Consider the following 13,882-nt stretch of genomic DNA (forward strand, 5'->3'; position numbering starts at 1 on the left):
GAGCCAATGGTAATCTATAAGGCATTTATACAGTAGTTTTTCTGCTTCATCTTATGTGTTTATTCATTCACTAGGATGTTGCTGGGCCCAGCACAAGCATTGTGTTCCCCTGGTCTTCTGGTACCATTGCTGTGGGAAAGTATGCTAAGCTTAGCAGAGACAGCTCAGAGGTCAGTGCAGTGGAGGTAGGATGAAAACAGAGACACAGATGTACTGCCAGTTCCTTAATATGTTGGCTCTATATGGAATAGCAATTAACACAGGGACGTAACAGAGGCACAGTTATAGTGGTGAGTTGTATCTCCAGTGGTGCTTTTACATGTTGTATGTGTCTTAAACATGAGCTGGTTAAAAAACGAGGAAGACTTTCACTGGTACAGTAAATGTTGAGAAATGCTGTACTATAGTGTACTGCAGCCATACTCAACGAACGGGGTCAATATAGACCGAAGGTCCCGACTTAAAAAAATTATACTTTTAACTTGCTGCTGTTGAGAATTGTAATAGTACAATGCACAAGCATTCATTTCGAAATGAATTTGGTAGTGCGTGGGTATATTTCCTCTTATATCATTTACTGACAGAACCTAGAGCTAATTTTAACGTGTCAGCTAAGTAGTGGAACTGGACATTTCTATCTAAGTATTGTAGTTATCATTGCCAGTTTGCATACCCAGGGGCCTCAATCCTCAGAGGGCCCACATTGATTTTGTTGAGTCACTCGGGTATCCCAACACACCCAAGACATGGCAAAATGTTTAGAATTGCAGGACATTTGCTTCAAAATGGCAACATTTCTAAAAAGGGGTGGGAACAGTTTTGTGTCGCATCGGTCACGAGGTGTTTTTTTTTTCACTGAGCCAATAAATGACAATATACATCCAGACCTTTGGCATCTAAGAAATGTGTGACCCGGACCTTCTCAAATAGTAGTTGATGTACTGCCTATGTCATGTAGCAATTACTGCCTGTGTGTGGACTACCTGGCCTAATGACTCCTTGCTGTCCCCAGTCCACCAAGCCGTGCTGCTACTCCAGTTTCAACTGTTCTGACTGCGGCTATGGAACCCTGACCTGTTCACCGGATGTGCTACCTGTCCCAGACCTGCTGTTTTCAACTCTCTAGAGACACCAGGAGCGGTAGAGATACTCTGAATGATCGGCTATGAAAAGCCAACTGACATTTACTCCTGAGGTGCTGACCTGTTGCACCCTCAACAACCACTGTGTAATTATTATTATTTGACCCTGCTGGTCACCTATGAACATCTTGGCCATGTTCTGTTACAATTTCCACCCGGCACAGCCAGAAGAGGACTGGCCACCCCTCATAGCCTGGTTCCTCTCTAGGTTTCTTCCTAGGTCCTGGCCTTTTTTGGGAGTTTTTCCTAGCCACTGCTTCTACACCTGCATTGCTTGCTGTTTGGGGTTTTAGGCTGGGTTTCTGTACAGCACTTTGAGATATCAGAAGGGCAGTATAAATACATTTGATTTGTGTGTGTATGTAGCATGGGGGGGGTTAGAAATTGTTTCAAGTCATATTGTGTGTGAGTTTATACAGTTTAAATTCAAGAGAAACAACTAAGCTTCAGACTAACCTTCAACACATGACGTACTGTATGTGCATTATTAATGCATACTAACACACTCGTGACTGCTCAGTAAGAGATGTCTTCAGATGTACAATAACGAATCAGTAGGCGGTGTGCCAACGTGTACTTCTAAAACGTATTTTTATTCCGAGTGACTCAGGTCACCATTATCACTGTACACAACCATCCCCCATGGCCGGCTGGTCACCAAATAAAACACCTACACCCTCTAGTCTCCACATGCAGTTAGCTCTTCTCCAGACGTTACAAAACACACCCTGGTACAGGCAGTACACAGTACAAAAATAGTTGCAGCACCATCAAATTATAATCTCATGGCAAAAAAAATACACATGAGGTGTGGTCAAACCAGAGGTGTTGTTTGGCTAGGGTTTCAATGATCGTGTGTGTGCGCGTGTGTGTGTTAAGTCTCCAGGTGCCCCAATGCTGTTAAACATGGGTGCTCTCTTTTTGAGGATTTAGCATTGCAGAAGAACCCAGTAAGACAACCATGTAGGGCCACTATATACTCACAGTTATGGTGGCCTCGACCAAAATCAACTCCTATAGCCCTAGACATTTCTGGATGAACCATTATGGATATGAAGGAAGGGGACATTAACAAGTGTGTAGGGTGTAGTGCCATGGGTTGATTTGGGACTGGAGGATTGTGTCCATAGATTAAATAGACATCCTCTATAGATGCACAATCAATGTTCACGTTCATTAGACAGAACACTCCCAAACGTTTTAGATGCGTTTCAGCCTGTTCCTTTGAACGTTTCCCGTGCATATATGTTCATTTGAGCACCATCTTCACTTAAATAAAAAATATATGCATCTCCTGTGTGGAGATGGCAAAGATGATCACTGTCCATTCTACATGGATACACAGTTAATTTGCCTTGAAAAGGGTTAGGGTTCGCCATGGACACAGCCATTTTTCTACCAATAATCTCCGGGCCATAGATGCATCCTCTATGGACAGGTTATGTTTTTGCAGCTGCACAGTGCCTGAAGAAGGCTTTACATCTCAGGAACCACAAGTATGCTATAGCAATCTTCTGAAATATGCAGCCACCGCGACTGCAAAGATAAACCTGGAATGTAGCCATTTTCTTTTTTCCACCCTAGTATGTCATTTTGAAATTCTCCCTGGTTAAATAGATCAGTCATTTTGTCCCAAAGACAGTCAGGTGTTGATCTTAAAGGACCGGGGTGCGTCAGTCTTGCATTTCACCTCCCGTTGACGTCGCCTTTTGACCTTTTCTGCTCCACGCTCAACCCTCTGGGTCTTCTATTCCCAAGCTGCCTAGCTTTCTGTTCCCCTTATTCACTGCCTAATTCAGGCAGATAGCTTGGAATTAAAGTCTGGTTTCTTTATAGCGTCTTCTCTCCTTCTCTCTCAAGTCCTCCCTGCCAACCTTTTCCCCCTCTTCTTTGTCCTCTGTCTCTTGCCCCACACCTTCTCCTCTCTGTCTCTCACTATTTCTCCAGGGTGTGGCGGCAGGTGGGTGTCACATGACGAGGCAGCGGGACTTCTTGAGTTTGCGTCGGCGCTGCTGATACTCGCTCAGCTCCTGCAGGTAGCCTCGGGACGGCCAGCGCAGTCTCTCCACCTGTTCCCGCTCCTCCTCTGTCAACCGAGACGACAAAAACACAAGGTTGCCGTGATGATATCACCATGGCGGCATGTTAACCTCTCGCTCTCGCACACAAACAGTGCCAGGATACATTTTTCTGTCATTGCCTAAACAAACATTTTCAATGAAGCCATCAAGCCGCCTAAGTGTTCTGCCTGATACCCCTGTGCTTACATACACCTGAGAACTGCACCAGTGTGAATAATGTGTAGTAAGCCTACTGTCTAGTCTTTGTATCTCTTCACTTGTGCCCTTCCAGACCCGTCCATTTGACCTGATATATGCACTTGTGTACGATGACATTGTTAATGGAAATAAACCTGTTGTAGATGCTACTAAACGTGCATTGTGTGCTTATTAACCAGTGTGTCTTCTAAATCTGTCATAACCAGGGACCCCGTGGCTTGACAGGCATTAGGAAAGGTAAACGCCAATTTAGCGTCGTAGGTGTGCAAGCCCTATTTACAAAATTGTACAGTGTAAATGTTTTTTTACACGCTTTAGCAATCCACTATTCCACTACATCGGCAGTCATAATTATTAATGTCACTTGTAATATGTCCCCTTTCAGAATTTGTCCTCTACATAATAATCTGTGCTATTAAAACTGACAGTATGTCTACTGAATGGGTTTACAGTTCACTTTATCATATGATAAATTATATACAAAAACCCATTAGCTTTCACAACAGCTTGCATCAGCCATAGCTTATGGTGACTGTCATGCAGGTCCAATTGCTCAGTTGGTTGACGCATGGGGCTTGCAACACCAGTTGTATTTAGTAAGTAGCTTTGACTTATTAATATGCCCTGTGATCTGCCCTATGGTTTCTCACCTGAGAGCTCCAGGAAGTCAGGCTTGTGGCTGAAGATTAGGTAGTTATTGGCTATGAAGTGGAGTAGCCATACATACAGCTGCTCTGCATTGTGGCACTGTGAGAGAGGGGAACAGTGACCATGTTTACATACTCACAGTATTCCTGATAGTAAGTAGCTCATATCCCGCTTCAGGTTTTATTTGATATCCCACTCACGAGTATGCCTGTATCCATGAACCGAATATTCCAAATGTTTAAATGGGTTAGTTACTGAAGTATGGACACTGACTGTAAGCTTATAACCTCTCATTTGTACCATAATATTAACTCCTGCAGAAGTATGCATTTCTTGCATTAAAATGATCGAACAAATATTAATTTTATCTCGAACAGGAGTGGATAAATAATTTCTTTCAGCATCTCATGAGAAAATGCAAATGTACTGTAACTTTTGTTACATTTGACACTTCTACAAGCAGACAGTATTTCAACCGCATAAAATATGCACACCACACCAACTGAAATCTTATCAGAAACGTGTTAAATCGTTTTCTCAGCTTTTCATTCTCTTAAAACCAGTCAAACTGATGACATTTTGCACAGGAATCTTTTCACTGTTTGAGTTAATGCGTTTTTCTCCCCAGTCCCTAAACGAAAGACAACTTTACCCTTGTTACATCGATATAATTCATTAGTAATCTAGTTAAGACAATATTCTGTGGAGCACTACTTTATGGCAACAAGTTATAACAGAAGAGAAGATGCATGTATCTAACTATAGTTGATAAATAAATGGCCTACCAAATGTCGGGAATTATAAACAGAAACTTGTCGAAATTAGGGGTGAAAGTAGCCAGTAGGCTATATGGTCCAATACGGACTATCAGCCAAATTAATTATTATGGTGGATCAAACTACTCAGATAGGTTACTTTAAGTTATTTGTTTCACAATCAGATGAAAACATCAACACACAACATCCATGATATGCAAAACGGACTTCGCAGACTGCGAAAAACAGTAAACGGGCTAAGATGTTTACATGCCATAGTATCAAGTCTAAAATCGGCATAGCCCAGGCTTCTTATCCAAGTTTCTCATAACTGAGATTTTAACTAAATGTAGGGATATGATGTTTATATGCATCAACTCAAAACAGAATACTTGAGTATCCCGAATAACAATGGGTCATTGGTGGTAAATGTGGTACGTGTCAGCTGTTTGAGGAAATATGTACTGTCACTAAAAAGAGAGGGATATGGAGGAGGTAAGTCAGCTATGTTGTAGCTTTTAAAATAGAAACTACAAGACAGAATACAACAATGACTTCCACGTGGAAAATGTCATTTTCCAACCCTGTGAAATGTGCATGCATGCATATGCTCTCCTTGCCTCAAGCTTTTTTAACTAATGACCTGAAAGCTGGATAGGTGACAGCACAATGGTAGAAACGCTTCACAGCTTAGGATACAAGTGGCTTTCACCAACCACATCCTCTCAGGTTTGTGGTAAGGATTGTAACGGTCCCGTGTGGCTCAGTTGGTAGAGCATGGCGCTTGCAACGCCAGGGTTGTGGGTTCAATTCCCACGGGGGGACCAGTATGAATATGTATGAACTTTCCAATTTGTAAGTCACTCTGGATAAGAGTGTCTGCTAAATGACTTAAATGTAATGTAAATGTAAAAAAATATATAAAAAATACTAGCATTATTTAATAATTTCTCTCTTTATTGGCACAGTTATAAACCTTGTTGAAACCAAGGGGTGCATCTCAATAGTCAAGTGTTTTCTCCTTGTCTCATCTCTCTGGAAAGCAATGTGGAGGATGCTGCTGGAGAAGTTTGTCAGTGCAGATAAGGAATGGATACAAGCAGAGGAATATTATTTAGAACCATGGTCAGATGATAGACCCATGGTCTTTGTCAGGTTGTGAAGGAAAGGAGACCATTGAGGATTGTGGGAGCTAGCCACATACACAGAAAAGAGAACACATACATACTCTTGCTGAGTACCAAATCCTTCCCCTAGGACAGGGCTGTTCAATTCTGGTCCTGGAGGGCCAAATCACATCTGGTGTTCATGCCCTCCTTCAAACCAGGGACTGATTCAGACCTGGGACACCAGGTGAGTGCAATTTACTACCAGTTAAAAACATGAACCAGAAGTGATTTGGCCCACAAGGACCGGAATTGAACAGCCCTGCTCTAGGCACTCCTGTATATCTGAATGTGAGTTTCTGGTTGTGAGAATCTTCACCATATTGCTTCCAATGTTTTGGAGAGGTTAAGGAGTAAGGGTCGATTTGGAATGGAGTCGGAAGTTCACATACACTTAGGTTGGTGTCATTAAAACTTGTTTTTCAACCACTCCACAAATTTCTTGTTCACAAACTATAGTTTTGGCAAATCGGTTAGGACATCTACGTTGTGCATGACAATAATTTTTCCCAACAATTGTTCACAGACAGATTATTTCACTTCTAATTCACTGTATCACAATTCCAGTGGGTCAGAAGTTTACATACACTAAGTTGACTGTGCCTTTTAAACAGCTTGGAAAAATCCAGAAAATGATGTCATGGCTTTAGAAGCTTCTGGTAGGCTAATTGACATCATTTGAGTTAATTGGAGGTATACCTGTGGATGTATTTCAAGGCCTACCTTCAAACTTAGTGCCTCTTTGCTTGACATCATGGGAAAATCAAAAGAAATTAGCCAAGACCTCAGAAAAAAAATGTAGACCTCCACAAGTCTGGTTCATCCTTGGGAGCAATTTCCAAACGCCTGAAGGTACCACGTTCATCTGTACAAACAATAGTACACACGTATAAACACCATGGGACCACGCAGCCGTCATACCGCTCAGGAAGGAGACGCGTTCTGGAGACGCGTTCAGGAAGGAGATTTGTACTTTGGTGTGAATAGTGCAAATCAATCCCAGAACAACAGCAAAGGATCTTGTGAAGATGCTGGAGGAAACCAGTACAAAAGTATTTATATCCACAGTAAAACAAGTCCTATAACGACATAACCTGAACGTTCGCTCAGCAAGGAAGAAGCCACTGCTCCAAAACCTCCATAAAAAAGCCAGACTACGGTTTGCAACTGCACATGGGGACAAAGATCGTACTTTTTGGAGAAATGTCCTCTGGTAAAAATAAATAAATAAACCTCAATCCTATAAAACATTTGTGGGCAGAAATAGCGTGTGCGAGCAAGGAGGCCTACAAACCTGACTCAGTTACACCAGCTCTGTCAGGGGTGAATTTTGGCCCATTCCTCAACTTATTGTGGGAAGCTTGTGGAAGGCTACCTGAAACGTTTGACCCAAGTTATACTATTTGAAGGCAATGCTACCAAATATTAATTGAGTGTATGTAAACTTCTGACCCTCTGGGAATGTGATGAAAGAAATAAAAGCTTAAATAAATCACTACTATTATTCTGACATATCACATTCTTAAAATAAACTGACCTAATATGGAATTTTGACTAGGATTAAATGTCAGGAATTGTGAAACTGAGTTTAAATGTATTTGGCTAAGGTATATGTAAACTTCCGACTTCAACTGTATATCTCTCACACACACACACTAACCTTGGCCCTGCGGAGAAGGCGGATCACACTGATGCTGGTTGATGCCAGCTCTCGGCTAGGCATGCTCTGGAGGTAGGCGCATACACACACCTCACACAGGTGCTGCAGACGCTTCACCTGGTACATCTCTGCACAGACCAGCACGGCCATGGCCTGCAATACACTGGCTGGACACACACACACACACACACAGTCAAACATACTGGAACCTCGTTTAGAAAATGATCATACTCATGCACAAATTTGATTGTAAATTGTGGTTGAAATGCACACTTGTGATTTATAGCACACACACACGTCGCTGTACTGTCATATCACATTAACCAGCTGTGAAACATATCAACCCCAAGATAACATCACAAACACACAAAATCCCTCCCGCTTCAAACAAATCGGCCTACAGTACTATCCTTCATATCGTAGTGTCACGATGTCCACTCCAATTGCTCTTGATCTTCCCCCAGCCTGTCAATCATTTTGGGGGAGCTGTCAGTCAAATCCCTCTGGGGCTTATGAGATACTGTTAGTTCCATCTGAGAGTAAATCCACCGCCATTCATTTTCCCAGCCTGTACTGAGCAGCACTGAGGACCTGGGGCATGTTCACTGACAGGTTGCAGATAGAAATACATCTTTATCTTAAGTTTAGGATTCTGTTCTCCTGGGTTTGTAAGCTTTTGCTCCAGCCCTGCTGAATCACACCTGCTTCTAGAGAATCAGCTGCTCATAATAATGACCTTCATTTGCTGAATCCAAGTGTTGGTTAGAGCAGGGTTTCCCAAACTTGGTCCTGTGTCCCCTCCTGGGTGCACGTTAAATTGTTTTGCCCTAATACTATTGAGAGCAAGGCTGCAGCAAAAGCCTGCATACTCCGTAGTTGTCCAGGGGGAGGGTAAGCCACCCCTGGGCTGTGTGTGAAAACGTTTCTAGCCCTCAAATTCTTGCTTCACACGTTCTTGTTTCCTCAATTACACACACTCTCCTAATAGCACATTGGCGGAGAGGATCCACGGTCCCTCCCTCGGACCTCCTCTTCCAATGAACTTAGAGAGTGAGGTGAGGAATTGAGGAAACAAGGGCGGAGGAAGAAAGGATTTGACAGCTACCGGTAGTAGCGTTTTCAGATACAGCAGTCTAAAGTGGGTGGGCCCCGGCCTATAATGAGCCTGTTTTTGTTCCTGCACTGCAGTGGACCCACCAGGACAGCAGGTGTCAGTGTAAAGGTACTCCAGGAAGGAGAGGAAGGTGTCAGAGGAGACTCCGTGGATGGGCACCACCCGACTCCGTGCCTCCGCATACTTCCCGCTGAACATAGCCGCCATGACATCACAGCGGGCCACCAGGACCGCCCGGTGAGCCGGTAACACACTCCCTGAAACACAGTCTGTTTTTAAATTGAATCCTTATTTTGACCAACTTACTGAGAATTAGAATCCATTCTCCTTTATACAGTCTCCTTCACAGCAAGACCTCCGGGAGAGGTTTTCGGTAACATGCTGCTAATCGTTTCCCTGACAGACCCCAGTTGTAAGACGGAAGGTTTTCACAATACAGCTGAGGATAATAGCTACAGCTATTGTCGGTTTCTTGTACTTTTCTGACAAGCTTCCACATTACAGCTTCACATCAGCCAATCATATCTACTGAATGATCTTCTCATACACAGTCTAGGTGCAAGGTGAATTTAATCTAAAACTGTCATAGTTATGAATTGATGCCTTCCAGGAATGGGTCATTTTAATTAACCCAGACCTTATGACCGCTATAAAGCATGACATAATGGTTGTCTTGAAGTATTTTCCATCTAATGACAGGCATTGTTACACTCATGAAAGTGCTCTCTACAGTTGGATGCAGCACAGGTGAAGCAAAGTGGACATTTTGAAGTGTCAGGAGCAGAAAAGAAATGCATTTCATTATATGGGTTATTGTAGATGATTGCTAATGCACTTGGAGCCTGGCGTCACCATGCAGTAGTTTCTCATTATTAAAAAGAAAAATGTACAATTGCTGCATCAAAGGCATTAAAAAAATTTACACACACATCTGTAACATAATATCAGGGGATTTTTAACATTACTGAGTGTTTATACCCCAAAAAAGATACAATAATTGCACATAAAGACATGAATTGTACATACATTTCTAAAGGACAATCTTGCACTGTGGTTATTGTATAGCAAGTGTATGTCATACGAAGCACCCTGAATTATGTTAACAGCATTTTCTCTATTCGGTGCAATAATGAAATGGACTGACTCCCTGAGAGCCCCCAATGAAGGAATCAGCTAATCATGTTTAGTAAAAAAAGGTGACCTGGCACTACATGTAATTGTCTGGGGTGTGTGAACTTGCCTTGCACCATAAAAATTACATCAGAGTAGAGAGGAGAATTGAAGAGGTTGACCAGAGACTGAGGACCAAGCTGGGCGGCTCGGGCGTTGAGCGTGTCCCTGGGACCCTACAAACACAGACACGCACATGCACGCACACACAAACCAACACACACACAGCGTGGGTTAAGTCTGAGAATTCCGCCACTGTTGGTGTTTACAAGCATAAGTGCCATTTCATTCTGAGCTTCCACATCCAGCTCCCCCGTGGCATCAAAATAGCCTGTCTAACAGCCTGCCTCAGCAGCAGGTAACTCCACTGTCCCTGGCCTCACTGCCAAGACCGCCTCAATGGAGCTGGCTAATGCTGAAACAGACTGGCAGGCAGGCTCGCTTCCAGAGCAGTCTGCATATCAAACCCATGGCTTCATTATGCTGCATTTTGTTATAACATCGCATGGATCATTGATTTTCAGCTGCTTAGTCAATTCCACTGATGGTTTGAAACCAAACATATGAAATGCTCCTTGATAAGAACTAGTGCAAAAGTGACACTTCGTTTTTGATGGAATTGAAAAAGAATGAACTCAACCCTCATCACCAGATCTTATTATGACCCTGCATGTCACGTGTCTCCTGATGTTAAGTCCCACATCACATTGCCTTTGCTCAATCTGAGAGTTTACTCTATCCCAAATGAATCATTTAGTGCACTGCTTTTGACCAGAGCCACATATTGTGTTATTTTGGGGTTAGGGTGTGTGCGTGCGTGCATTTGTATCTGTTCAAGCCTCTGGGTCACCTTGTCTCTGCCCAGGAAGGAGCGGATGCGGTCCATGAGTTGAGCCACGGCCAGAGAGTTGTTAAGCTTCTCCCCCATGGCCTCCTGGAGGTGCTCCCACTCCCATGCCCCTGGATCACACCAGAACCACAGGCACACAAACACTCATATATACCACAGAAACAGACAGACTTATATATAAACATTAACATATATATATATATATATATATATACACACACACACGTTTGGTGTCACTTAAAAATGTCCTTGTTTTTGAAAGAAAAGCACATTTTTTGTCCATTAAAATAACATCAAATTGATCAGAAATACAGTGTAGACATAGTTAATGTTGTAAATGACTATTGTAGCTGGAAACATCAGATTTTCGTGGAATACATACATAGGCGTACAGAGGCCCATTATCTGCAACAATCCCTCCTGTGTTTCAATGGAAAGTTGTGTTAGCTAATCCAAGTTTACCATTTTAAAAGGCTAATTGATCATTAGAAAACTATTTTGCAATTATGCTAGCACAGCTGAAAATTGTTGTTTTGATTAAAAAGCAATAAAACTGGCCTTCTTTAGACTAGTTGATTATCTGGAGCATCATCATTTGTGGGTTCGATTACAGGCTCAAAATGGCCAGAAACAAAGAACTCTCTTCCGAAACTCATCAGTCTATTCTTGTTCTGAGAAATGAAGGCTATTCCATGCAAGAAATTGCCAGGAAACTGAAGATCTCGTACAACGCTGTGTACTACTCCCTTCACAGAACAGCACAAACTGGCTCTAACCAGAATAGAAAGAGGAGTGGGAGGCCCCGGGGCACAACTGAGCAAGAGGACAAGTACATTAGCGTGTCTAGTTTGAGAAACAGAAGCCTCACAAGTCCTCAACTGGCAGCTTCATTAAATAGTACCCACAAAACACCAGTCTCAACTTCAACAGTGAAGAGACGACTCCGGGATGCTGGACTTCTAGGCAGAGTTCCTCTGTCCAGTGTCTGTGTTCTTTTACCCATCTTAATCTTTCATTTTTATTGGCCAGTCTGAGATATGGCTTTTTCTTTGCAACTCTGCCTAGAAGGCCAGCATCCCAGAGTCGCCTCTTCACTGTTGACGTTGAGACTGGTGTTTTCATAAGTGTAGTTATTCCATTCCATTCTGTTTCTCAAATATCCCCACTTTCTCTCACACACAGGCGTGCATGTGAGCCCACACACAAGCAATTCACAGAGATGCCATTTAGACAAATATATTTAGCTGCAGACACACATACACACACCCACATGCTCAGCCAGTCACTCTTCCTCACATGTATGTAAAGGCATGAATTAGCCAGGTCCCAGCTTGCCAACTTGAGCACTACAGTAATCACTTTCCATAATGAATGAGAAAAGCCACAGACAACACACACACAACTTCTCCCTCAACGTCAGCACGACAAAGAAGCTGATCGTGGACTACAGGAAACGGAGGGCTGAGCACGCGCTCATTCACATCGACGGGGATGTAGTTGAGACGGTCGAGAGCCTCAAGTTCCTCGGTGTCCACATCACTAAGGACCTATCATGGTTCAAACACACCAACACAGTCGTGAAGAGGGCACGACAACACCTTTTCCCCCTGAGGAGGCTGAAAAGATTTGGCATGAGCCCTCAGTTCTACAGCTGCAACATTGAGAGCATCTTGACTGGCTGTATCACCACTTGGTGTGGCAACTTCTCAGCATCGGACCGCAAGGCACTACAGAGGGTAGTGTGTACGGACCAGTACATCACTGGGGCCGAGCTCCCTGTCACCCAGGACTTCTATACCAGGCAGTGTCAGAGGAAGGCCCTAACATTTTTCAAAGATTCCAGCCACCCAAGCCAAAGCCTGTTCTCTCTGCTACCGCACGGCAAGCGGTACCGGAGCGCAAAGTCTGGGATCAAAAGGCTCCTGAACAGCTTCTACCCCAAGCCATCAAACTGCTGAACAATTAATTAAATGGCTACTCAGATTTTCAGTTTTTCACTACTATCTACAGGATCAAAAGTATGTGGACAGCTGCTCGTCGAACATCTCATTACAAAATCATGGGCATTAACATTGAGTTGATCCTCCCTTTGCTGCTATAACAGCCTCCTCTCTTCTGGGAAGGCTTTCCACTAGATGTTGGAACATTGCTGCGGGGACTTGCTTCCATTTAGCCACAAGGACATTAGTGAGGTTGGGCGATTAGACCTGGCTCACAGTCTGCGTTCCAATTCATCCCAAAGGTGTTCGATGGGGTCAAGGTCTAGACCTCGCTTTGTGCACGGGGGCATTGACATGCTGAAACAGGAAAGGGCCTTCCCCAAACTGTTGCCACAAAGTTGGAAGCACAGAATCGTCTAGAATATCATTGTATGCTGTAGCGTTAAGATTTCCCTTCACTGAAACTAAAGGGCCTAGCCCGAACCATGAAAAACAGCCCCATACCATCATTCCTCCTCTACCAAACTTTACAGTTGACATCCAGGCAGGTAGGGTTCTCCTGGCATCTGCCAAACCCAGATTTGTATGAAGGACTGCCAGATGGTGAAGCGTGATCCATCACTTCAGAGAACGTGTGTTCAATGCTCCAGAGTCCAATGGCGGCAAAATTTACACCACTCCATCAGATACTTGGCATTGCACATGTTGATCTTAGGCTTGTGTGCGGCTGCTCGGCCATGGAAACCCATTTCAGGAAGCTCGAACAGGTCTTGTGCTGACGATGCTGCCAGAGGAAGTTTTTAACACGGTAGTGAGTGATGCAACTGAGGACAGACAATTTTTACACGCTACGTGCTCCAGCACCCTGCGGTCCCATTCTGTGAGCTTGTGTGGCCTACCACTTTGTGGCTGAGCCGTTGTTGCTCCTAGACTTTTCCACTTCACAATAACAGCACTTACAGTTGACTGGGGCAGCTCTAGTAGGGCAGAAATTTGACAAACTGACCAGTCGGAAAGGTAGCATCCTATGACGGTACTATGTTGAAAGTCACTGAGCTCTTCAGTAAGGCCATTCTACTAACAGTGTTTGGTTGCCTCTGACAGAAGGCTGGAACTTGGCCGTATGTGGACTTTCCAACAAGACAATGACCCAAAACA

The 13,882-nt window shown here is 43.5% G+C and overlaps 1 protein-coding gene across 1 annotated transcript in view; it reads right to left on the bottom strand.

Moving 5' to 3' along the window:
• Positions 1-1,709: 1,709 nt before the first annotated feature.
• Positions 1,710-13,882, bottom strand: part of rhobtb3 (Rho related BTB domain containing 3) — a 32,982-nt gene continuing 20,809 nt past the window's right edge. The window contains exons 7-12 of the mRNA XM_055868779.1: positions 10,785-10,894; positions 10,005-10,110; positions 8,848-9,021; positions 7,651-7,817; positions 4,072-4,168; positions 1,710-3,228 (exon numbers count right to left, since the gene is read on the bottom strand). Of these exons, the coding sequence (XP_055724754.1) occupies positions 3,110-3,228; positions 4,072-4,168; positions 7,651-7,817; positions 8,848-9,021; positions 10,005-10,110; positions 10,785-10,894 (773 nt within the window). The 3' untranslated portion in view covers positions 1,710-3,109. The remainder of the gene's footprint in view (positions 3,229-4,071; positions 4,169-7,650; positions 7,818-8,847; positions 9,022-10,004; positions 10,111-10,784; positions 10,895-13,882) is intronic.

Source organism: Salvelinus fontinalis, chromosome 18 (assembly GCF_029448725.1).
Source record: "Salvelinus fontinalis isolate EN_2023a chromosome 18, ASM2944872v1, whole genome shotgun sequence".
In the NCBI taxonomy this organism is placed as follows: domain Eukaryota; kingdom Metazoa; phylum Chordata; class Actinopteri; order Salmoniformes; family Salmonidae; genus Salvelinus; species Salvelinus fontinalis.